Source organism: Notolabrus celidotus, chromosome 17 (assembly GCF_009762535.1).
Source record: "Notolabrus celidotus isolate fNotCel1 chromosome 17, fNotCel1.pri, whole genome shotgun sequence".
NCBI lineage: Eukaryota > Metazoa > Chordata > Actinopteri > Labriformes > Labridae > Notolabrus > Notolabrus celidotus.
The window spans coordinates 20,756,990-20,783,189 of NC_048288.1; the positions used below are offsets into that span (position 1 = coordinate 20,756,990).

Consider the following 26,200-nt stretch of genomic DNA (forward strand, 5'->3'; position numbering starts at 1 on the left):
TTTGCTTTCCTCACAAATTCCTGTATCTTTAAATCAATTTGGAGCAATGTGTGCAAAAAATACAGAAATGGAATTCCCTGTGACTACACTGAAAAACCAACAGGCCACGTTAACGGAAGAAACAATTAAAAGCAACACTGCAACATGTAGGGTCCAAATGTTTAATGTGTGGGCGGCCAATGATGGGTGGATGTGAAGCTAAGGCCAAGGTGTGACTACTCACAATTTCTTGCCTTCATTTAATCTCGTGGGACATCCGGTGTAGACTCATTGCAGCGTTTATCTGGCGCTCCTTTTACAAAATTGCCCACGCTTTGAAAGAAGTGCAGAAGAGTGTGCAATGTTTTTATTAAGCCTTGCCGCACCCCTCCTGTCATGAATAGTTTAAAGTTTAATAAAAATATTAATGAGAGTATCTGATCATGTGAAGCTAATCATCCTCTGTGCTTTTTCTTTCTTAATTATGATGTGCTTGCTTTTGTTTCTTAAAATACTCCCATGCATCTTAAACTCTGGTGTATAACTGATAACTCACAGGAGAAGTTAATGCATTGGTAAGTAAGGGCAGGCTCCTCTCTGAGGCTCTATAGAGCTTATAGCTTAGACTTAATTAACAACCATATTTTCACCTGACCCTTTTACGGCCTCTGTTCCTCGGTCTCTGCTTTTTTTTAACTGTTTTTTTTTATGTGGATCACTAGAAATCAGGAATTAACTTTCCCCACAGCACAGAGGAATTAAGAGACAGATGAAAGAGGAAAGTTTGAAGGCTAGAAACGAGCGCAGAAGAGTCAGAGAGAGGAGAAAACACTAAATATGCAGGACGTTGGGTGAAAAACGACAGACCCACAATAAAGTTTTCATGATGTTAGATAAAGACAAACTTTCAACAGATCTTATTTTTTGTTATTAGATGCAGCTTTGTTAATTTTTTCTTGGTTATTGGTTTAAACCTCTTTATTTTAAACAAAAGTAGTGCAAGTCACATTGTTGCTTTTTCACAGTTTGCCCCTCGTCATTCTCACTCATGTTTTGTTTTGACTCCCTCTGAGTCAGACTGGCTGTGTTTATGAGTCGCCTGTCATCACATCAGTTTACAGTAAATATAGACCCCTCATGCCTTCACTACATGACTGAAATAGAAGTGTCTGCCTGTCTCTTGGCATGTTTATTAAAAGCTCAGTTTTAACACGATAACTGCTTCCTGAAAGACGAGGTGTAAGGCAGCAGGGGGCAGCTGAAGTCTTTGCACCTGTTTAAAGTGAGCATTGCTGTGAAAATATAACCAGATAACTGGCAGTGATGTGATAGTGAGACTTACAGGAGTGAGCCCTGGCAGTTCTGTCACACTCCAATAAAGTCTCACTGAAGTGAATGAAAGAGAGGGAAAATAACACTCTGTGACTGCCTCTCCTGCAGTCACACAGGAGAACAACCAACCAGGAACATGTAGTTTACTTTTTAGAGTTTTATCCACGTCGCACCTTTAGCTTCACTTCAACTGAAGCTCAGCATCAGAGGAGCACTGGCATGATCACTTTATGAATTGTTTGCAGGAATCCAGCTGCTCAGGATGGTATCTTGTGGCCTCAAATGTGGCCAGGTCTGTGCTTTCCATACAAAGGTAACAAATAGGGTCATCCCAGTGCTTTTTATTGGCTCTGAAACCATCACATACAGTGGGTACGGAAAGTATTCAGACACCTTCACTTTTTTTTTTTACATTTTGTTGTGTTACAGCCTTATTCCAAAATGGATTAAATTCATTTTCCCCCTCAGCATTCTCCACACAATACCCCATAATGAAAAAGTGAAAAATGTTTTGTAGACTTTTTTGCAAATTAATTAAAAATAAAACACTCAAATATTGCATGTACATAAGTATGTAGAAGACTGAAGTCTGTAATCACTGCCAAAGGTGCTTCAACAAAGTATTGAGTAAAGGGTCTGGATACTTATGTACATGCAATATTTGAGAGTTTTATTTTTAATTAATTTGCAAAAATTTCTACAAAATATTTTTCACTTTGTCATTATGGGGTATTGTGTGGAGAATGTTGAGGGAAAAATGAATTTAATCCATTTTGGAATAAGGCTGTAACACTACAAAATGTAGAAAAAGTGAAGGGGTCTGAATACTTTCCGTACCCACTGTATATCCTGTACTACATCACTAAAAACATCTGAGCCACCTGCAACACTAAGATGTCGAAGTTGCTGGCCTCAGAAATATAAAGTGACTTCTTTGAGCCTTGGGATTTTTCTTGGCAACCAGTCAAAAATAGTTTGACTCATTTAAAAAAAAAATCTTTTACACATTTCCCAGCTTCGCGCTTCGTATTCAACTCTCTGGGGGAAGCTAATTTTGCTTTATATTACTAAACGTGGAACTATTCCTGTCATATCACCTTTTTTAAAGCAACAATACAACTTATCAGATGATTGTGGGCAGTTTTTTTATAAGTGCTTAAAGTGATTATAAGTTGGTTTACTGATATATTTTAAAGCAGGTGCCTTAAAGATGATATGTATATATATATATATATATGTATATATATATATATATATATATATATATATATATATATATATATATAATTTTTTTTTTTTTTAAGTTGTGTTTTTTGAGCATTTTTGGCTTTTTTTTTAATGATAGGACAGCCAAAGAGAGACAGCAAATGTGGGGAGTAGAGAGTGTGGGAGGACATGCAATGGATGGTCGACCAGCCGGGAGTTGAACCGGCGACCTCTGCGACTGTAGCCTCTATATGTGGGGCGCTTAGACCACCAGGCCACCAGCGCCCCAAGAAGAATAGCTTTGACCCACCATTCGTAGATGGTTTGGAAAACATGTGAATCCAAATGAGTGAAATTGATGGAAAGGTCTTTCAGAGTAAAGTAGATTCAGCAAACAAAAAGAAATGAATCAGGAGCTCTTCTGAAATCTGTAGTAGAAACAATTTCTAAAAAAAATTAAAGACAGTCTACCTCAAATTATTCCTAAGTTGCTTGTTCACACATGTTCCAAACAGTGTGAAGTTTTTCCAGTTGGGAGGGAGGTGAAGGTGGAATTCACACATGCAGCTCATGCAAAAAACAGAACAGCGACATAGTCTTATGGAGTAAATAGAATTTTGCGACACTGCAGCTACAGAGAACAGAGAGACTACCTTTTTTAATCGAAAAATCAGCTCGACTAGCATCACTGTTTATTTATAATTTGCAGGTTAAGTGGCTTTCCATCTGCTCTTGTCATTTATTGATGCCAAAATAATTCAACATGACTGTGGCCTATTTGGATCACCTGCGACGTGTGTGTACAGTACGAGTGTGTCCACAGCATGTTGTTCTCAGGAGGCCCTCAGAGCCTGATCTGAAAATAGAAAGCTTGAAGCTTGTAGGTGAGCGGGCAGGCGACATAGTTGGCATCATTTACGAGCATGAACTGAAGAGTGTGTGTGACTCACTCAAACACAGATGGCCTGTTGGATACACAGCGACACAGACTGCTTATCTGTCAAACAGTGGGGTGTTAGGGTCCCTTCATTTACTATAGCAGGCCTCAAACTGGTAAGTGGCACCTGTGATATCTATTCCCACAAGGCTGTGGGGCTCAGCATCTTTCTGCCCCACCCTCTGGATGCTCACTTTAACAAGAACAGAGGTCTGAGATGAACCAACACGAATGGCACTTCCTGAGGGGGCTCTGACTGTGACCTAAATAGCTGGACCCTGCAGAGGGGTGTGTTGTGATGCTGTGCCAGGCGCTGCTCAGTGTGATGCAGGCCACACCTGTCGTCCTCCCATCAGGGATATGGTACCAAAATAGACCGGGAGCTGGAGGGTGTTCAGCATTTCCCGGCCACCATGAGTGCAGGGGAAGGCAAACAGCATGTGGGTGAATCTCAGTTTGCTTACATGGGGTCCAGTTTGGAGGGAAACACTGTTTGACAGAGCAGGGGAGACAGCTACAACTTTATTCTACAGTGTTAAGAGCTTGTTAGTTATAACCCATGTGTGACTGTCACCACAGAGGGGCATATTGAATGAAAAATGTTGCTTATCATTAAATTGCATACACTTATTTAAATGTAAAAGACTTACCAGCTAATTATTAGTTTTAAGACTACCAGGATAAAACACAACTTATTAATTTTAGTTACCCACAAGCAATCATTTAACTATGTTTTAAAGTATCATACATCCCAACCTGTATTTATTTTAATCTTATATCAAAAACTTCATACACTTCGACCATTTTAATGTCAAGCATGAATAAGCAGAAAGCATGGGATGGGCACTGAGAGTCATAACATAAAGCAAAACTCATGAAATGCACAACTTCCGGTTAGTATTTCAAAGTAAAAGTCAGTGACGCATTTTAAATCAATTTCAGAGATATGAACTATAACTCTAGCTGTTCTTGCTGGGCGTTGGCTTCAAATTATTGTCACTCTTGTTAGTCCTTTCCTATTTTTATTCTAGGTGCTACATTTACAATGTGTTAACCCTCCTGTTATATTCGTTTCTCTGCAACAGCAATAATGTTCTTGGGTCTATTTGACCCGGGCATATTCAATTATCCAAAAGTGTCAGAACCCTAAAAAATCCCGGAACACATTTTTAAAAAATCTAATTTTTAACTCCATTACTAACCATTTAAATCAATATTTGGTGCAACGATGTTCTTTAATTCTCACAGATCATGGTTCAATGAGGATAACTCAGTCGTTTTCATGAAAATTCAAGTTAAAACTTTTTTTAATGTACATTGGAAAGCCCTAAATATGAATATAATAGTTTTACATTACATAGATTTTTGTTTAATTTATTTTAAAAATGTTTTTTTTTTATGAAATGATGTTGATAAATTAACAGGACACCTCTTCTGTCACATGCTGCCCAGATTTTTATGCTGCATTTAGCTGGTGTGGAAGGCATATATTGCCTAAAATAGACTTTAAAAAGAGTCAAGATAAACCAGGAGGGTTAAGCAGAATTACACTTAAGAAATCTTGTTACTTGTTGCTCCCTGCCGTGACAAACGCTTTTATTTTGAAAGGGATCCCAGCTAACTTCCTGTCGCCGACTCCAGTCGCAGCTCCCCAGCAGCAGTCCTCGCACCACCACGCTCTCACACAGCAGAGAAACACACAACAGCAGTTTTTACTCACAAAGACGGATCCAGTAGTCACACATGCCGAGCAGAGCGCTGTACAAACACTGAAGCAACCTCATGAAAGCGAAACGTCCGAAACACTGAGCCCGGATCAACTGAGGCTCCCTCTGCCCCGGCTCCACTCTGACGATATGGGATCTTATGTCAGGATGTGGACGCGCCTTGATCGCACCCCCCGCCCCACACAAACACTTGGGTGGGACAGTCCCGTTCGCAGGCACCCATAAAAACTTCACCAAGATGCTTTTTGGCTTTACCTTCTGACTGGTTGTGATTTTACAACATGCTTTCAATGAAACAGTTCACAACATAACTAAAACCTAGAAACCCAAATCTTGATGTAAACAAACATCTCTTTTCTTTTTTTTGCAGGTTTATGATCTTTATTTATTAAAGAATATTTTATTCAGAACAAACATGACAAAGTACGACAAGAAGGCAGGTTTTCAGGAGTTCTGTGAACTGTTTGTAATTAATTTGCAAGTTATTTGCAAGATGTAAGCAGGTGGGTTGTTTGCAGTAAGATTTTTCAAGTTATTTTCATGTAGGTCACCTGGATTTTTTCTCTCTTGTCAGTAGGTTTTTAGTAGGATATTAAACGCTTTGAATTTGGTGTTTATTTTATTTATTTATTTATGTATTTATTTATTTATCTATCTATATATCTATATATCTATTTATTTATTTACTTATTTATGTATTATTATTGGGGTTTTTTTAGGTTTTTATAAGTTAAAGAAACTCAACGCATAAAGTATCAGATTGACAAATTTGCCCTGAATAAAAAAAGCAAAATTAAATCAGAAAAACGTAAAGGAGTCTGAAAAATACCAACTTTTAAAATGAACTGTTAGCAGCAGTGCAGTCCAGATAATAAAAAATGCAAATAGCTTATAATAAATAAATAAATAAATAAATAAATAAATAAATAAATAAATAAATAAATAAGGAAAAATAAAGTTTGGAGTAAAAAAGAGTAAGTATTTAGTGTATTTTAAGGAGGATACGCTAATAAACATCTTTTAAATAAAAAATATGATAAAGCATCTGGAAGAAAAACTGAACAGATGCTTTACATCATAAGAATTTCTACTTTGCTGTGAGATGCCAAATAACAAGCTACACTTAAAGTCCCTGTTCCAATCCCCTAAGTAAAAACACAAAACACACCAAAATATGTTTGACTAGCCACAGAAATCCTTATTAAAGTGATTACATTACATTTTATTAGTTGAACTGAATATTTAACTTCACAGGATAATCTTATTTCAGTGATCTTCATATTGTCTGATGGTTATGTTCTTATGATTGCTACGCAACTTGTATTTCTAGTGGAATTTTCAGACATGCTTTGTTGTGTTGTCTAAAGAAAAACTTACATTTGACAAATGTCATAACTACATCAATCCTAATGGTTAAAACTAAACATGTGTGCCAAACAGATGTGAGATACAAATGGAGACAAACTCATGGCCGCCACCTTGTGGTGTGGTACAGTATGGTTTGGTTGATTTTTTACGTCACACATCTAATTTATTAGATTATTGACCTTGTGTTATAGAAGTAAACAAATCAGAATTACCTGCACAAACAACTTTGAGTTCTCTAACCTACAGACCTCTCTCTCTCTCTCTCTCTCTCTCTCTCTCTCTCTCTCTCTCTCTCTCTCTCTCTCTCTCTCTCTCAGACACAACAGGTAAGCAGATGGCCAAAGCCACAGTTAGAACAGTTAGTGACTGCAGCCGGAAGGAGCAGCTCAGGTCAGCATACACAGGAACAACAGTTCTGTCAGACATCATCCTGCCACAGGGGCCTTCACCTGTAGTCCCCCTAAAACCAGCTGAGAGGGGACCCTCTCAAGCGCACACACAGGTGGCCTCGGGGTGGCATTTTTCTCTGCTTTTATAACACATGAGTCACCCTGACATATGAAAAACATTTCAGGCCTGCTGCTGGATATCTGCGTGGGCTGGTGAAGGTGTAAAGAGAAGATCTGGACGAGTGCCTCAGCTTGATCTGGATTCAGCCAGACTGCAGCTGTGTGTGCATCCCTGCCTTTTATATTTAGCATGCAGGGAAATACAAAGTTATTTATTCTCTCTCAGAGCAGCACAACTGGTAAAAAGCCAGCGATGGAAGCGATTGTTGTTAATTGGGTCAAGCTGTCTGGTGTTTTTTTTATCCTCCCACTTACAACAGCCTCAGTAGGAAGTGTTCTTATCACAGGAGCTGGCAGAGGTGCAGTGCTGTGTTACACTGAGCCCCTGGGGGCACTGTTGCACAGGTTTTACTCTAGCCTGTAGTAATGTTCTGTAGATAATACTTAGAATCTGTGTTTTCTACTGTTGCTTTAATTCATTTCTGGGACAAGTGTGGGAGCTGTCAAAACAATGTTTAATTATTTAAAAGATTCTTTTACTCCTGCTTTCTTTGAGATAGTTTGCCAGCGTTCAAGAGCTCAACTTTCTTTAGAGCTGTAGAACATCAATCTTATTTTCTAAATCTGCCACATGGAATTAATTTCAACATTCAAATAAATAACACACACAGACATACGTGATCAGCACTGTCACGTCATTGTGTTATTTTTGTTTACTTTTGCATGTTTTGTGTTTCTGTTTTGTTTCCACACTAGGTTTTTTGTTCTTCCTAAGCTTCGTGTTTTTCATCTGCACAGTGTTTAAATTCTAACAGACTCTGTTTTGTGAACAGTGACGATAAATTGTAATTGCTGCTCTTCAGATTACAAGAGATCTCAGTTCTCTCTTGCTTTACAAAGATGAATGTGCAACCTTGGACTCTGAAGGGTATTTACTCTGAAATTCAATAGCAGTTAGTAACCTGCAGAAAAATAACTTGTGTCTATAATAGTGGGCGTTCAGTGTCACTTCAACAGAACATTGTCATTCTGATAGAATTAACTTAATTTCTGATTGTGGTGCGATAACTTTTTCACTTCTTTCAGGTACTTTATTTTTACACTGAGGCATGTTAACTATAGTGATCAGCTGCACTTATCTATCTTTGGTTTGCACACTTTGAATAAAAGACTTTGAACAGTTCCATAAACTAGCTTACTCTTCCTGTTAAGAGTTGCACACCCTAGTTTCAAGGAGCGCTTGGACGGGCTATGGGGTGTATCCAAAGGGGCAGCCAAAGGTAGCATGAGCCCACTTTGAAATCAGATTGGGCACCCTTGGTGCAACCATAGACTGTATAAATAATGGACGTAGTCTCCGTGATGTCACCATCTGTTCCTGAGAGCTGTTTTGAAGTCAATCGACGGCAGCAGCAGAAATAGAGAAATTAGCTACGTAGAGCCAAGCCGTTTTTTGAACCAGGCTGTAAACATGTTAATTAATGCTGCAAAGATCGTCTTTTTTGAATTTGTGTCTATGTGGTTTCCGGTGTTTCTGCAGCCAGCCTCAAGCAGATTCTCGATGAATTGCAGTTTATAACACTTCCGCATGGGCTTTATTGTTTGAGAAATCCTTCACTGTGATTGGCTATTTGCCTTGTCGGAGGCAGTGCCCAAGTACAAATCAACCAAGTAGGCTGTGGTGCTTTGATGTTTTGCATTTTAATGCAGATTTTCTTTGATGTACTTTAAGTTGTAGCTTTGGTCATGCATTTTCTTTTTGAGTTCATAAAGATTTAGAGTTGCCACTCTAAAGTTTAATGTCGACTTACCAGTCAGGGTGATTAAATGCTATTTATTGGTGTGTGGATGGACACACTTGATGCCTCCTCTGGATATGTCAGTGCCTCAGTTGGACCCCCCAAGTAAAAAAAGTCTTGGCACACCTCTGTTTGGCCTCAACGCTCATCCCTTCAAACCATACATCCTTCAATAGCCTACAAGAAAAGTTCAGGGAGGAAAGCCACCCTTTCAGCCACTTCCTCACTGCTGAAAAATAGATGTTGGGAAAACAAGGCTGGTTAACTGACAGCAGAAGTCAGCGAGCCAGGGTAACTGAGGGTGAGAGGATGAGAAACCGAAAATGTGGCACATCTCCCAGACTTAAGATCTGTGTGTATGCGCTTTCTAATTGAAGGTCGATTCCTTTTCCTGGTGAAAAACCGGCTTGATTTACCCACACACACAACACAACTACTCTTGTTGAAAAGGCAGGGGATCTAGTTGCCGTGTAAGAGGCAGAGGAAGGGAAAGACAAAGCGGAGCGAAGAGGTGATGAATATGTTAACTGGAGACGACGTGGGGTGGAGAAGCCACGGCTTAGAGGCAGTGAAATCCTCACATTAACAGATTGCCGTGGATTTTCCCGAGCTTCAGAAAGAGGATCTGCTCTAGATTTTGTTAAACCGATCCAAAGGAGCTGATGCCCAGGCCAACACGTCTGTCCGATGCAGTACTATTACGAGTGTGTGTGTGTACATGCGAGTGTGAGCGAGGAGCGAGGCAGGCAATAGCAGCCACTTGACGTTCAAAGAGAGGAGATCAAAGGACAGCCCCTTACTTCAGCCTCCTCTTCCTCAGGATTAAAAAGATCATCAATAATAATGGGCTGGAGCAGCACAGTGGGCAAACTGGAGAGGAGGCTGATAGATCTCTCACCTTTGTGTGTGTGTGTGTGTGTGTGTGTGCATGGTCGTGTGATATTTTGGCGGTTCGCCGCAGGGACAGCTTGCAGTAGAAACCATAAATGCCGGTATTTTTTTTTCCTAGCGCTGCTTCCTGAAGCGTCCCTTTGAAACATCATGCAATATTCACCACAACAACGTCCTCACTTCTCACTTGTGCTTCCAGACGCTTTCCTGTGAATTGGATGAATGTGTGTGTGTGTGTGTGTGTGTGTGTGTGTGTGTGTGTGTGTGTGTGTGTGTGTGTGTGTGTGGTAGTGCGTGTGTGTTCTGCACGCATGCTTCTTCTGCATTGTAGAGAAAAAAATAAAGCCATGACTCTTCACTTTACAGGAAGTCACAGAGCAATAGTTCTATGTAGCGTCTTTATGTGAGAGCACGGAGAGAGAGGACATGTTTGAGATGGTTATGTAATACGTACTGTAGAGGTCAAGACGCAAGAAGTAGATTTTCCATGTATACTGAGTCCGTACTCTGAACAGTCTGATGTGATTACTTCACCACTGTACAATGCTGTTACACCACATCTCCATTATGTGTCCATGTTAAGCCACATCATGTGGGATGAGAGGTAATGATGGGAATAACTCCCATGTGGATCACTGGCTGCAGATCAGTTCAGTGACTACAGGTTCTAGCTCTTCTTTTATGCACTTGTTCTGATCCAAGAGAAGACTCAACATGAGAAGAGAGAAAAACGCTATTCTCTAATGTATGATAACTACCTGAATAAGAAGAGAATATCAACGCTAACTAGTAAGTCTTGAAAGTTGAGTGTTGACTAAATGATTACAGAGGGGGATAAACACACTGCACATAAGTCAGTTTAGCTTTGTTTACATAACATTGGCCTTTAAGTTAACCAAGAGTTAAGCTGGTTGATGGGATCAATGTTTCTTAGTTGGTTCAGGTGTACTTAAAGTTTTGGGTGCCAAGAACAATCTTGATGATATTTCATACTGAAACTATGGGAGCTCAACACGCAGTTAAACACATTCAACACTTTTCAACGCTTCATGTGTCATTTCTTAGTGGTGTACAGACAGTTCAAGCACAGTCAACTGCAGATTGATATCACTAGCTGCAGATTTAGCATAGTATATATCACCTGTTGACTATCAGTCATGTGATGTGCCAATTCTCACCTTGAAAGTTTCCACATCAGGGCACCATTGGCCTAGTGGTTTAAGCGTGCGTCCGAAATACAGAGGCTATAGTCCTCATCGCAGTGCTGTTTCCACTACAGGTCTCCAGCATGTCTTCCCCCACTCTCTACTCCCCATATTTCCTGTCTCTCTTCAGCTGTCCTATCCAATAAAGGCAAAAATGCCAACAAATGTAACTTTGAAAAATAGTTTCAATATTGCCTCATATAAGAGATAAAGATAAGCAAATGAGCTCATCTTTCTAAACTTAGATTTTCAGGTTTTCAGGGGTGTTAATTAATGCTCAGGAGTGGTCATTCAAGGGTCAGAGATCCCCTATGATTCCTGTATTACACACACCCTGTGTGAACATTACGTCACACTCAGAAATCATTAATCACACTACATGAGCTCCCACTTGACGTAAACTTCACAGCAGTGCACTTGTTAAAAAAAGAGCTGTCTCAGGCAGGCAAAATTAAGTCATACTGAGATTTTTTCCTGTTCTCCTTCCAGTCTCCCTCTCTTCCTCTCCTCTTCAATCACAGCCTCTCCCCCGAGGAGCAGAAAAAGGAGATGTAGCTAATTAATTACAGTGACTGACGACTCAGTGGTAAAGATCTAAGGAGGTGATGAATTGTGCTGTGGTACGACTATGACAGTAATCTGAGGCAATCCCCAACCTACACCACCAACCGCAGTGAACTGCTCCACACATTGTGTCATAATATATCACCTGAGCCCACACTGCCTGTCCCACTCGCACCTGATCCTGGGACACAATGAGGTTACAAACTGATGAAGGTCAGAGATCATATGAAAACCAACTGTGAATCACATAGAGCTGTGTGAGGGGGACAGAGGATTGCTTTACACTTGTAGAAGCAATATAACGTTGGATCATCTAAGAACACACAGCACTGTCTCCTGTGTGTGCACTGTAAAAGAGTCAGCTCTGAAAACAGTTAAGAATAAAGATCGGATATGACTCTAATCTAGCAGAATAAAATACACACAATATAGAACATTTACAGTTTCAAAGAACCAACAGGTCTCTGAAACGTTCTTTCAAACTTGAATCTATTCTTGTGTCAGACGTATTTCCTTTTTAAGAGCTTTGGTCTTGTTGTGTAAGAAATTGATTTAAAATTGATCATCCACTGCTTTCAAAGTTATATTTAATTTGAGATTTGTGCTACATACCTAAACCTATAGGCATTTCTAGCCCATTTTTGGGGGTGCTGAAGCCCCTCCAATTTTTAAAATATTTTTTTTACTGTATATCCTTTTTAACAAACTACAAAAGTTTCAAAACCATACAGTACTTGGTTGAAAAGTGATATTTTAACAACAAAAATACAGCAGCTCCACCGCGTTTTACATGTTGTGCATTGCATTTTCAAATGAAAGTCCAAAAAATAACTACAATGTCAACTTTTGGTATTTTTGGTACTCACTATAGGGGGCTGGTTTACTCCAGAAACACACATACTGTTTATGTATATGTCGAGGAGCTGCTGTGTCAAAATGAGTTGTCTTTCCCCAGAAATTAGGGCTACCATGTTACTTTTATGATTCCAACCCATTTCTCTTTTGCTGTGGCTCAGCATTTAAATAACCTATATCAGATTTGATGGTTTAGTCACAGACTTTCCCAAAAAGTGTTCTTTTCTTTTACAAATGTGGGAATGAAATTGCATTAAAATGTACAAAACAGTGAAATTTATCCGGCTCAGCACCCCTAAACACCCGATCCTAGAATCGCCCCTGCCTAAATCGAAAAAATGTTGGTACCTAGAGATAAAAAAGGTGATGTCTCATGTCCTATACGTCTAAATTTGGCACTTTTATTTTTTGCTTTTAATAACAATAAAATATTAAATAAATAAATAGAACAATGGAAATTTTGGTTTTTATTAAATAAAATAGCTGTATAAAGCAGTCATGTGCTTACCAGTCTTATTCAAACAGCTTTATAATTTTTGCAATTCAAGCTTCAAGCATCAAATCAATCTGACAGTAATAACATCTCAGTTATAACAAGTATTTAAATAATAAGGGGGGAAAAAACTAGAAACAAATAACATGTTTAAAAATTCATAAGCTGCCTGGTAAAAAAAAAAAATTCAACAGAAAATCTATCATACCTCTATTTCCTTTTTTTTATATATCATACTTAGATTTCTTTTTTTGCAGTGTAGCCCTCCATTCTTCCATTTTTCATGCGACAAAATCAGGCCAAAAAACAACTGTTCATTAAAATGCTAACAGCTGAGAGGCTCTCTCTCTCTCTTTCTCACTCTCTCTCACACAGACACACTTTTGGCTAGTCACTCTATGCCTGAGAATGTCGAGTGTTATCTTTACATTATCAGTGAATGACTTCCGATCTAGAAAATCACACGTACACTGAGCTTAAAAAAAGTAGCCGGTGGTGAGAGAAAATGAGATAAGCTATAACGTGTAGCTGCAGTGTGCAGTGTGCGGTGTAGACTGTAGCTCCACAGAGCTTCTGTTTGGCCTGAAAAGCAGAGTTAATCCCTGCAACACTTGACCTGATGGATGGTCTTCATTAACTCTTCCTTCCTCGGGGAGAAAGCGCTCCGAAATGTCCCTCTCTTGATCTTTTCAGTCAGATCAATAACTACAGCACACAATAGAACCATCCACTGAATCCTCTGTGGCCCTTAATTGTGTTGTTGCCCTGAACGTCAGCAGATGAGAGAGGATAAAAGTCAGGTGACGCAAATGCGTATTTTAAATAATTTCACAAACTCAAAAAATAATTGAAGAAGTGAGTTAAAGCAAATCTCAAACAGCTTTAAATAAATGTTTGCTTAGAGTCAATCTGAAAACCTTTGAAGTGATTTAACTGCTTTTGCCAGTGTTCTAGTTTGCAGTAAATGTGTTTAATTAGCTGACTGAACCTTGTAGGCCGGGTTTGGAGACATGCTGTCTTTTAAATTGACACACTTAAAAGAAGGATGGAGGAGAATGTGCGTCAGACGGCAGTGACTCAACGTTCGCAATATAGGGGAATGGAGTTTGGATTTGAAGTGGGAAAACATAGAAGCACCCAGTGCTGGATGCCAGCACCACTCAGCATCAATACTGCATGCAGTAACGCTGGGAAGCCAAGTGCTCCAGACCATGAGGCAAACAAGAGGGCTAAAATAAGAGCGGGCAGCCACTGAGCTTTACAGCTCCAATAAGCTCTTCTGTGGGAAACAGTGCTGCATTTGTCATATTGTATCTGAGGAGGAAACTGGGTCAGATGGATAATGATGTGGAAGGTTTTGGTCTGAAAAGTGAAACTAGTCCCTGGTCAGCAGACTAAAAAGGCAAGTCCTGTCTTTATGAGAAACGCTCAGAGACCGGTTTTCATCAGAAGAGAATTAAAAAAGACAGAATTTGATTTGATGGCTGTTGATCCGAGCTCCAGTCTTCATGCCAGGATAAATCTCCCTGCAGCAACTGCAGCACTTATTCATGTATTTCATTGCAGTTGACACTACAGACATGCTGCATAAGTTAAACTCTCAGCACATCTATAATATATCATTTCATGCCCACATATCAATTCATAATGTGCTTTGAATTATGCAGGTTCACACATGTTCACAAGCACAGGAGTTTGTGCGTGTTAAGTGCATGTTCGCACTGACCTGTGCTGCTTTGGATGGTTCTGACGGTGGTGGCGGTACGCGGGGGTGAGTGGGTCCTCCTCTTGCCCACCGTGACCCCTGCCTCTTCCTCCTCCTGCGAGCAGCCTTTCTCTATGGCACGCACGTAGCTGTGGCTCCGCATGCGGAAGCAGCCGGGCATGGGCAGGTCCAGGGCATCCACCGCCTGCGACTCCATCTCACTGAACACTGACTCACACACCGCCTCAATCTGCCCGTTCACCTCCACCTCGCTCACCTGCGGAGGAGGAGGAAGGGGGGACACATGCAGACACACGGGATGTGAACGCAAAGACCCAGACAGAGAGAACACACACACCGGACACACACACAGGAGCGTCCACGCCAAAGCAAAGGAGACAATGAAGAGTAAAAAATGCAAGGGCACACCCTATCACAGTGTAAGATAAAGGAAGACATCCCTTTGTGCTGCAAATCCAATGTTATACAACTATATCACTGACTGTAGCTTCACTGGGCAGAAGTTTTGTGTGTGTTTTAGTGATTTGAGGCAGGCAGATTCTTCAGATTTGTCAGATTTATTTGGTTGTTTGATTTGAATAAAAATGTTTGAGGACTTATTTTGATTTAAACAGAGAACAATAAACTTTTACATTTACTCTGAATGATCTCCTCAGACTGATCTTGCTGTTCTGCCCTCTCATGTCAGACTAATCAAGCGTTTAAACAGCATGCCGTCTTCAGTTCAAGCATGTCACATCACTTACATTTCTGAATGTTTGTTTGTCACTGCCTAGTGAAGCTGTAAGCCATAAATACAAATTTACATAAACTTAACATTTACATAAAAAACTAATTAAAAAAATAAAAATAAAGGAACATCCAAGCAGTGCAGAGGGGGAGGAATCACTGCGGGGTAAAATACTTCAAAGGGCCAAACAACAGAGTGAAACGCTACAAGTGCTGTTATTAAAGGTGAGAATTAAGAAGTGTCAGAGCGAGGACTACTGGGAGTTTGGATGTGACTCCAGGAAATCTAGCTACTCCAGCATCCTTGGTGAGGGTTTCAAAACAGGTTCTAAAAATAAAAAAAAAATCTTGCCACAGACTTGTGAGTTTAGTATGTGTTAGAGGTTTGGTTGTGTGAGGACAGAAAGCATGACGCTTCATTCCATTCCTGTAAGTTGTCTCCTGTTTGGTTGGCCTGAATGAGTAGAAGTTTGCAAAATGTCTGCACAGGGAGCATTTCTGAGGAATGGGATGCAGCTCAGGATTTTAACATTTGGTCTGAGTGTTAGTAAGTGAAGAGAGTGCAAAGTTAGACCAGTGTGAGTTCAAACTGTAGAGCTTGGAGTCAGAAAGGTTTCTAGACCTCGAGTTTAATCCCCTGATGTTAAGCCTTTTTTTTGTGTCAGTTCACACTCTACGCACATACATGTCAAATAAGAGTGACGCAGTGAGATAGAGACAGAGAGCCAGCAGCACCTCTTTTTATTCAGCAGTTTTTTGTAGATGCCAGGTCCTGTGTGTGTTTCTTCAGAATGCCAGGACTTGAAGGCACATCTCCAGGGTCCATCAGTCAGCCAGCGAGGCAAACTGTTGCCCCTGGGCTTTAGAGGGGAGTACTCATCCCTGTTACCCAAGGCAAAAAGGTAAGCTAAGCTCCCCTGTCACTCCAGATAAGATGGAGTATGAAGCCGTGCTCAAAATACAACATGACTTATACCTCATTCTGCTGCAGACCTAAACTTTTGAGTGTTTCCTGGGCAACTTCCTCAATAAATGTAATAATTCTAAATCAAAGCTATTACCCATAAACATATGGAACCAGTTTTATTTATTGCTAACATTCATAATGCCGTGTTTTATTCCTCCTTTTCACTTCTTATAAAAGCAGATGCCAAATGGATAAGGACGTTTTTAGCTTGTTGTTTTGCTTCACAAAGTATGCTGAAGCAGAAGGAGCATTTTAGTATGCAATACAAAGAGGAAGGGAGAGGTCTTCATGCCCTCTTGTTTAGTTAATGTGAATCTGCCTATAATCATCTGAGCTCCAGAAAACAGCATTAATACTTGTACGCTTATTGAGAAATTGCAAATTTTCTTAGAGTTCATCCTTTGCCGATTAGTGACCTGGCAAGCCTCAGGAAGGCTGCGGATGGGATTTCCTCCCCCCCTGCACGAACTTGTTGGGACATAGCGACGGATGTACAGGGGGCGTAAGAGGCGGCGGCACAGAGGCACAGGGCCACTGCGCGCCACTAACCTGGCTGATGGTGCTCATGGCTCTCATGTAGCTTTCGTTTCGCGAGCGGAATTTAGGCGAGGCCAGCAGCCCTGCCGGGTCCAAGCTGTCCAGACTCCTATTGATGGAAACCTCACTCACCGCCCGCAGATAGCTGTGACTCCGGATCTGTAGCTTGGGCGAGTGCTCGGTGGAAATCCTGTCGCGAGAGAAGGAACGAGAGACAAAAAAAGATGGAGGAAAAAATGTCAAGCAGAGACAAGAAGTTGAGATAGAGGAAACAGAGGGAGATATAAAGGGATGTAAAGAGAGAGAGAGAGAGAGAGAGAGAGAGAGAGAGAGAGACAAGGCATTTGCAAAGTATTTGGCAGTGTGTTAGAATCCAAAGATACGGATCAACCCACAATTGCTTCAGGAGAAACCCTTATCTAATCAACAAGCGCAGTAGTTCTGAGAAACACTCGCAGTAGCTTAGAAACTCTGTCCTTGAAGCACCTTGTAAGCACTTTCTGAAACCCTTACGAGCGAGAACACTCAAATTCGTACACTCTATCAGAAGATACAAGAACTGTGTGCGTGTGTGAGGTATATCTAATCAAAACCTCCCACGGATAAAACAGATTATACAGAGGCAAAGAAGAACACACATTCATAATCACGTCCCTGTCTCCTCGAATGATGCTGAATAGGTGTCTCATTAGTGCTCACCTGACTCCAATCAGATTGCTCAGCATGCTTCACGCCTATGTGCTTGTGTGTGTGTGTGTTTGGGTACATGTGAGGGAAAAAAAAGGAGTGTAGGTTAAATAGCAGTTGGATGCCAGCTAAACAACTCATTAATCAGGGGAAATAAAGATAAAAAGCTGACTCAGTTTCCTCCTGATGAACATTGCGGCACCACTGAATCAAGAAAAACTAAAACTTACAGACAGAAAGTCTAATATATGCTTTTATCTCACACTGTATCTCACATTCTCACTTGTGAATATTTAAACTTATTGTACCCACACGCACACATAGACACACACTGCACACTTGATCACACTACCACAACTTTTATGACTCTCTGCCTCCAGGTCAGGTCTGCTTCAATTATGTATATGCTCCTTAAAATAGAGCCTGGTTACCACAGAAAAGCAAACTCGATTACTCATTCTTGGATGGGGGGAATGGGAGGGGGTAAGGGGGGTGGGGAGAACAGGGGTGATATAAGAACAGATGAGAAATTGAGCAGGGAATAAAGGTGATGATTTTGGATGAGCAGTTACTAATTTTGAAATATATCTCCGTGTAGTCACACAGCCTGCCAGGTTTTTTAATGCAGAATCTACTGAAAGCTACTGTATCAAAGCTACTCACGCTTGCCAGTTTTTTTTTATCAACACAGTTCATTCTTTTTTAATCTGAGGTTTCCCATCCGGTTGTTCTGAGTACAGTTGTGTCTTTAATGCATATTTAAACCAGTGTTTCCCTGTCTGAGTGGTTGTCAGGCAAAAGCTGGAGTTGATCATAGAGTGTATAAAATATGGATGTAGTATCCGTGACGTCACCCATCTGTTTCTGAAGCGCTGGTTTGAGGCCAATCGGCGGCGGCAGCCATATTGCTGCTGTCGAGCCAGTGTGACGTAAAGAGGCGGAGTTTGAGCCTCCTAGCCAACAGCTACAGTGTTCCCACAGTCAGCTGTGCCTCTTATTGGAAGACTCGTAATCTCAATATCTTCGAAATTGCTGCTCTAGAAAAAAATTCACCCCCCCTACAGTGTGTGCCGATCGAGAAATGAGCTATTCAGACTACACTTGTCTTTTGTACCAGGCTGTAAACATGTTTATTTCTGCTGTAAAGATTGTCTTTTTCCCATTCATGTGTATGTGGTTTCCAGTACTTCCGGAGCCAGCCTCAAGCGGATCCTCAATGAACTGCAGTTTTTAGCACTTCCGCATTGGACTAATATTTTTAGACCGGAGGTTGCCACTTGGAGTTGATGCGTGCTCACAGATGCAGATAAAGTTGAACTTTGTTTGACAAATGCAGTTTTTAATATCTCCTATGATACTTGATACAGCCTGAGGACTGTTGTACAGGTGCAGCTAAAATGGTACAGCTGATCACATCAATAATACAGTGAAAAGGCAAAATGTGGTCCTAAAGCAAGCAACACTCACATGCTTATATGTAACATGACACAGTTTTTGCTTGCTCTAGTCATTCAGAGGGATTTACGTTGTAAATACTTTGTAAGATCCTCTTGAGAGTTGTATAAATTAGACTGCAGCAGCTGGTATTATCTCTAGATTAATGGTAGGAGTGTATTTGCATGAAACAAGGGCTGTGGATTTTGTTCTCCATCACTGACATTTAAATGTTAGGAAGAGATTACTTTACAATCACTATGAAGAGAAGGAATTATTTCCACTGTATGGTGTGGTATGGTAGGGAATGGTATCGTGTCGTAATGTGCCTCTTCATATTGTTTCGTGCAAGCAGCAACCTCTGGTCTAAAAATATGAGTCCAATGCAGAAGTGCTAAAAACTGCAGTTCATCGAGGATCCGCTTGAGGCTGGCTCCGGAAGTACCGGAGGTCACATACACATGATTTGGAAAAAGACAATCTTTACAGCAGAAATAAACATGTTTACAGCCTGGTACAAAAGACGAGTGTAGTCTTGATAGCTCATTTCTCGATCGGCACACTCTGTAGGGGGGGTGAATTTTTTTCTAGAGCAGCAATTTCGAAGATATTGAGATTACAAGTCTTCCAATGAGAGGCACAGCTAACTTGATTGACAGGCGGGAACACTGTAGCTGTTGGCTAGGAGGCTCAAAGCCCGCCTCTTACCGTCACAATCGCTCGACAGCAGCAATATGGCTGCCACCGACAATTGGCCTCAAAACAGCTCCAGAAACAGATGGGTGACGTCACGGATCCTAGGTCCATATTTAATACAGTCTATGGTTTCATGTCGTTTTGTGTCTTTCGTGACCGTTGTGTCATGTCATGTGAGTTCATATCATATCACGTTGTTTATCCTATTGTTATTATATTGTATCATCATATCATAACCACACCATATGTTTTGGTAACATATCGTATAGTTAAGTCTAATTCAGTATTAGCTAACCATTTTGTACATACATATCATATTCTATTATGCCGCATCTTTCTTATAGTATCGGATCAGTTTGTATCATAGCCTGAATTCAGTGTTAGTTAGTTTTGTATATATATCATGTCATATTGTATTCTATGAAATCATATCATATACTGATCTGTATTGCACTAAATCATATTGCATATCATTTCTTATCCTAGCTCAATATATTGTAATTTATGGTACTGTTTTACAGAGTCACACTTTATTCTCTCTTCTTGTATTGTATTGTATCTAGGGATGACCACAATTAATCGATTATCGATTAATTGATTGTTAAGAAATTACTCGAAACACACATTTTTATTATCAATTTTCCGTCACGTGGAACAAACATCATGTGGTCTCATATTACATTCAGCTATCAGGGAGGTGTTTTAAGTTTAAAGCGTGTTTCGATGTGATTCAGCTGTTAAAGGTGTTGCGCACAGCGGAGACGCTCAGCTGGCGGCTGCAGCTGCACGTCAGGTCTCCACGTGCGCTTTTTTTTAAAGAGGATCAATACAAAACTGCTGCCAACAACAACACGGACACAAAGGTTCATAACTATAAACAGGATATTTCCACCTTTGGATACGAAGGCAACAGACAGGTGGGAAATTCAGGTACGCTATGTTTGCAGACCAGCAACATCAGATCCGTCTGGGCTTTTCTGCAGCGGGACTGATTATGACCCGGTTGCGCTCCCGGCTGACACCTGACCGAATACACATGATTATTTTTCTCAATAAGAACGAGTAGACAGAAAACTGGACACTGTGAGTCTGAAGTACTTTTCTGTTAGTATTATGAGCCTTCACTTTATAAGATTATGTCCGCAGAGAATATTTCTATGAGCCTGATCGTTGATATTCTGCGTGTCAAACATGTACCCGTATTCAATCCCGTCAGTTATATGCATTTTGTTGCTGTAGAAAATATAATTTAGGGGTAAAACAACGTATTTGGCCTTGTTTTTGACGTAAGAATAATAATGTTTTTTTTTATTAATTAATCGATAATTGATCGTTAACATTTCCAAAAATCGATCACGGAAAATACTTAAAATGTACATCCCTAATTGTATCATATTGTTTTGTCCAGTATCCCATCTCATATTATATAATTAGTATACCATTGTTATATTATACCCTATCTTATTGTATTGTATGAAATCATGTTGTATGGTCATTTGGCTTATCCTGTATCAAGTGGTATCATATTACACTGAATTACATTGTGTTGGACGGTTCATACAAAAATATTATTTTTCAAGTGGCATTTAACTCTGGTTTTATACATATTGCAAAATCAATGACATTGTAAAGGAGACATACATAGATAACAATTATAAATGAGATGTTTTCCATTTGATGTATCACTCTGTTGTACAGCCCTTTAAAGATTTACTGTACAGTGCTTAGTTTTTAAAATGTTTGTGGTTTACCAAACCCCTACCTTTCTATTTAACATCAACTATTTTATTTATATATCTACAGTATTATTATGAAGGCTCCATACTCTTTGGGGCGGTTCATAATCACAAAGTACATCGTTCTACTTGGAAAAAACACGTACGACCCGGTAGCAGAAATTGGTATAAATAATATCTATCAGCAACAACGTCTGTGAGTGGAGAAGATGGACAAAGTAATCAAGTCAGGCAAGACGGACAGTAATGGCCTCACTCGCATCCCTTGATTTCCTATGAGGCTGATTATTACTATTATTATTGGCAGAATTGTGACGTTCTTGTGGCAACCTGAATGGCAGCCTAGCCTGTAATCAGGACCACCTATGAGGGGAAAGTTCACCCTGTCCCTGGGTGACCCTTAATGGAACAAGTGACATTAATGAACACGTTTCTTCCTGCCAGTCAGGACAATCAGGGCTGGCTAAAGCTTTCTGATTTTACTGCATTACTGAGAGTTCTTGTTACCCTGGATCTGCTTTGTCTCCTCTTTTTTTCTTCCCAATCACAGTCATTTCAATTTGCCACCTTGTTTGCTTTACCTTGTCCTTTTTGTCATTCTGTTCCTTCTGCCTCCTCAATAAGGAATATTTCTCTGTCCAACTTCCCGTTTCTCATTAACTGTGCCTCCTTTCCCTCGTCTTTGTCACTGTTTGAATAAAAGTCTTCGGAGTTATGTAGTTGGAGGAGTGCATGGAGAAAAAGACAGAATTGTGATTGCTGCCACCTATTATTGAGGATGTCTGTTCTCGTAGAGACATAAAGAAATAAATACTATCAAATCTAGGCCAAAATAAATGAACTAGCAGCAAAAAGAAAGGTGCCTGTTAGTGACAGTGCGAACAAGAAAGGATGTCATTTCTCCTGAGCTTGTTTGTCAGCCAGGAATAATCCCAGTCATTTAAAAACATGCTGAGACACACGCTTATCTGAGCGCTGTGTGTTTTAATAAGGCAGTAAGGTTAGCATAGGGTGAGAGTAAACAAATCCCACAACTTATCAGAAGCAATTCATCACTAATCAAGGACACAATGGTCACAGAATGCGCTCTGAAACATATGGAAGAACAAAGCTGATTATTTAATCATTGCGCAGTGTGACACAGGCATGTGCCGGCTCCCAAAAGCACAGTTAGAAAACAAGACGTCTGCTGCTCTCCCTTCATCCTCTATCTCCAAAGTGCAGCACTGCTGCTTGGTTTGTTCCACTGGGTTCCATCAGGCGGTGCTGGCTTTCTCCGGGCCAAATTCAAGTCATTAGTGGGCCCCAAGCTGCGCCACTTGCGCTTACATAAGCGGGTGTGTTTGTGCTTGTGTTTGTGCTTGTGTTTGTGCAGCTGGTAACAGTGAGTGAGCACCCACTGGTGTTCGTCTCATCTCTGTATATTACACAGCTAATCAGTCACACCCGCATGCTGCAACAGCAGACTTTCATAAGTCTTTCATGCTTTCAAGGCAGTATGATTTGAAAATATTATCATGTTAAATTAAGGCAGTTTGGTTGTGAGCTGATCGGTCCGCACATGAAGATGGTGGGAGGACGTACTGTATGTAGTTAGGTTCAGTTAGAGGGTATATGAGGTTTACTCAACTTGTATTATCTGATAGTTTCAGTCATAGTTGGTATCAAATATGTTAACAGTGAAGAAGTGAAGAAGGTGATGTGTTTTCATGCATGACTACAGTAGTTGCACCAAGAAGCCACTGTGTCAAATCTGACTGATATCTGCAGCTAACAACAATTTTACATCTTGCCCTGTTTGTTAAGCCTGAGTGCCTTTCTGTTTTGTTTCGTTTTGTCTCACTGAACCTTTCTGACATCACATTACTGCAGCATTACTAGACTGTGAGTAACTTCAACAGCGACAAATCAGAACAAAATAGTATTAAACCTAGATTTGAACTCATTGAATCATGAATAACATTCCTCTGAAAGAGATATCATTCACAATTGTTATCACTTAGCTTCTTGTTTCAGCTCAAGTTAACTTGTCAATAGTTTATTGCAGGCAGTGTTGTTGGCTTGATGTGTTACTTTTATCAGAAAGCATCTTGATGGACTCTACTGCTGCTGGAAATGAACTCATGCTGTGAAGAGATGCTGTAGACCACGGTGCTTCTTATGCAACAAGAAACAACATACTGAGATGATTCTGGATATTTCAGAGAGTTGCTTTATGAGAAAGAAAATATCCTTTATATGCTGTTGACCCACAATGCATTTCCTCTGTTCCAGGCTTCTGTTCAACAACTGCGTGCGTGCGTGCGTGCGTGCGTGCGTGCGTGCGTGCGTGCGTGCGTGCGTGCGTGCGTGCGTGCGTGCGTGCGTGCGTGCGTGCGTGCGTCCCAAGATGAAGTGATGATGATGATAATAATAAAAGTGTCCTCCTTAATTGTAAACACAGAACAGGCCCTTCTGCTGTGGCTCTGAGAGTCAAGGACTGAGTCAGACTCCAGCCGGGCAGACACTTGAGTAACAATGACCGTCTTCATCTCCTTCTGTTCGTCGACTTTTTTTCTTTCGCTCTCGTCTGTTTCATTGAAACCAAGCAGCTGATCAGAGTGAAAGCTTGAACATGATGTTCAGAAGAATATAGTGTACTGAAGCATGATATTCAGGCAGCACACTGTTACCCTTACAATAACACATATCAATACTTGCATTATTTGCAAATTGAAGTTATAAGGTAAGTGATGATAACCATTTAGAAAATGCACATTAGTTATATAACTGATTCAAATAGCTGTTAACAGTAGCTTCATCCCTAACACAAACTCACTGAAGCGTGGTCATCTCTGTCAGGGACGGCTGTGTGGCCTTCAGGTAGCTGGCTCGTCGAGCCTGGACCTTGGGCGAGGGTTTGGGGCTGCAGTCCGAGTCGCCGCTGTCGTCCTCTGCCATGGCTTTGATGTAGCTGCCGCTGCGCATTCGCCTGCATGGAATCTCGTCATCCTTTCCCAGCGGAGAAAAACTGTTCCAGTCGTCCTGAGGCACCTGGGGAGATGAGGGGAGATAAGGTAAAGAGGGAGCAGACACGGGTCACCCTGCAGCCATGACAGCTCATACAGAAGCACTCAGACATGAATAAAAGCAAGGCAGCGAAATGCTCTACCCTGGTGTGATATAAATACCTGTATGACACATTGGTAACACTATCAATGCAGGGTCTGCCCTAATCATACCATCAGCTTGTGAATGCCGGAGGCCTTCTTTTTTCTGTCCTGTGCTGCATGCGGCATATCAAACGCAGGGAATTAATGGTTTAGACAAAACCTCGCAGTACCCTGGCTTCTGTCTGCTCTCCTGACTTTTCACACGCACTAATGAAGGTAAAAATAAGAGGTAAAGCTATCTGCCAGCCCTAATCTAAAAGAGAGAGAGAGTCAAAGACAGCAGGCATGGAGAGAGAGGGAAAACAAAGAGGGTTTTGTACAGCAGAACCACTGCAGTCCCAATGTGAGTGGCTGTTAGGGCACCAGCTCTGAAGTGAAAGAAATGAGATACAGAGCAGGAAAAAAGTGCAGGAGAGTCATTCAACAGACGGTTGTGTAGCCTGGAAACCAAGCTGACTGATGTCAGGGCAGCTCTGCACTGTGTTGACATACTGGGAGAGACTGTCAGGGATGGTGTCAGAAGGAATGATTATTGTAGAGAAAAAGCCATAAAGAAAGAGATAAAGTCCTCCCTTTTAATCACTTATTACAGCACTGTGCAACTATTAAAAAATACTCTAACCTGTGAATATTGCATGAGTGCATTAAAAGGGTATGCCTTAATGTAATGCATGTGTGCATGTATGTGTGAGCATTTAACAATAGATTACAGGTTTCAGTCCCAGGAGTTGAAGGAAAAAGAAGCAAATTTTTTGTTTTATGGATTCTAAAAACGTCTGCATACTAACTTGTCAGGCTGCTCTCCTTGAAAGCTGTTTTTTTTCATCCTGTCTTTCTTTTAAAGACAAAAGCGATGGCTCCTTTACCCCGGGAGAAATGTTGCCGTACTGCAGCGACAAAATTCTTCCTTGATCTGCTCGCTCCGTTTTCCAGGCTGTTAAAATGCAAGGCCATACAGAACTTTGTGTCTGTCTTTTATGCCCCCTTTCTTTGAGTTCTTGTCTTTTACTTTCTCCCTTCACGCCCTCCTCTTTTGCCCTTATTTGCTGTCTTTTGGTCCTTGCCTTACAGCATATATACACGCACACTCTTCACTGTTCTCCCTGATATGTCTATTTCTCTCCTATACTACCGGCGTATATTTGCAGCTTACTCTGATGTTTGGGTGGGTCTGTGTGTCTGCAGATGTGTGTCCTGTTATCTTGTAAGAGTTAGCTTGTAGGCTAAAGCTTTTTTTTTCCATTTGCTGACCTCTGGCTCTCTCTGATCTGGGTAAACAAGATGTACTGTATACACTTACACACATCTGCCCTGCTGCCCTGTAGCATTACATCCTCATCAGCTGTATTTATAATAAATGGTTAGGGGTGATGGTACATGAACCTGACAGACAAGACATGCATTGTTTCTTAACTAGGGGCTGTGTCAAAGCTAAGTATGCTATGTAATCTGTGACCTTTGACATAGTGTAAATAACAAAGGAAAAGGCACAAGCATCAACATCATATGATTATTTCCACATACATGGAGACAAACACAGAGGAGCAAACGGCATAATGATTTTGCGAAATGGTTCCTCATGATGCCAGGGGTAGTCCATATAAGACTGATAATTCTTTGGGAAACAGGGGATGAATGGATGCCATGCATGGATGCACACACAAACAGACA

At 40.7% G+C, this 26,200-nt stretch overlaps 1 protein-coding gene across 4 annotated transcripts in view; it reads right to left on the reverse strand.

Annotated features, from left to right (window-relative positions):
* The window catches only part of dlgap1b (discs, large (Drosophila) homolog-associated protein 1b), a 118,722-nt gene that overhangs the window by 25,671 nt on the left and 66,851 nt on the right, over positions 1-26,200 (reverse strand). For 2 of the 4 annotated variants that reach the window (XM_034707054.1, XM_034707055.1), the window contains 3 exons: positions 24,196-24,410; positions 16,837-17,014; positions 14,592-14,847 (listed from right to left, as the gene is read on the reverse strand). In XM_034707054.1, the coding sequence (XP_034562945.1) occupies positions 14,592-14,847; positions 16,837-17,014; positions 24,196-24,410 (649 nt within the window). The remainder of the gene's footprint in view (positions 1-14,591; positions 14,848-16,836; positions 17,015-24,195; positions 24,411-26,200) is intronic. The other 2 variants (XM_034707056.1, XM_034707057.1) reach the window with 1 other exon arrangement.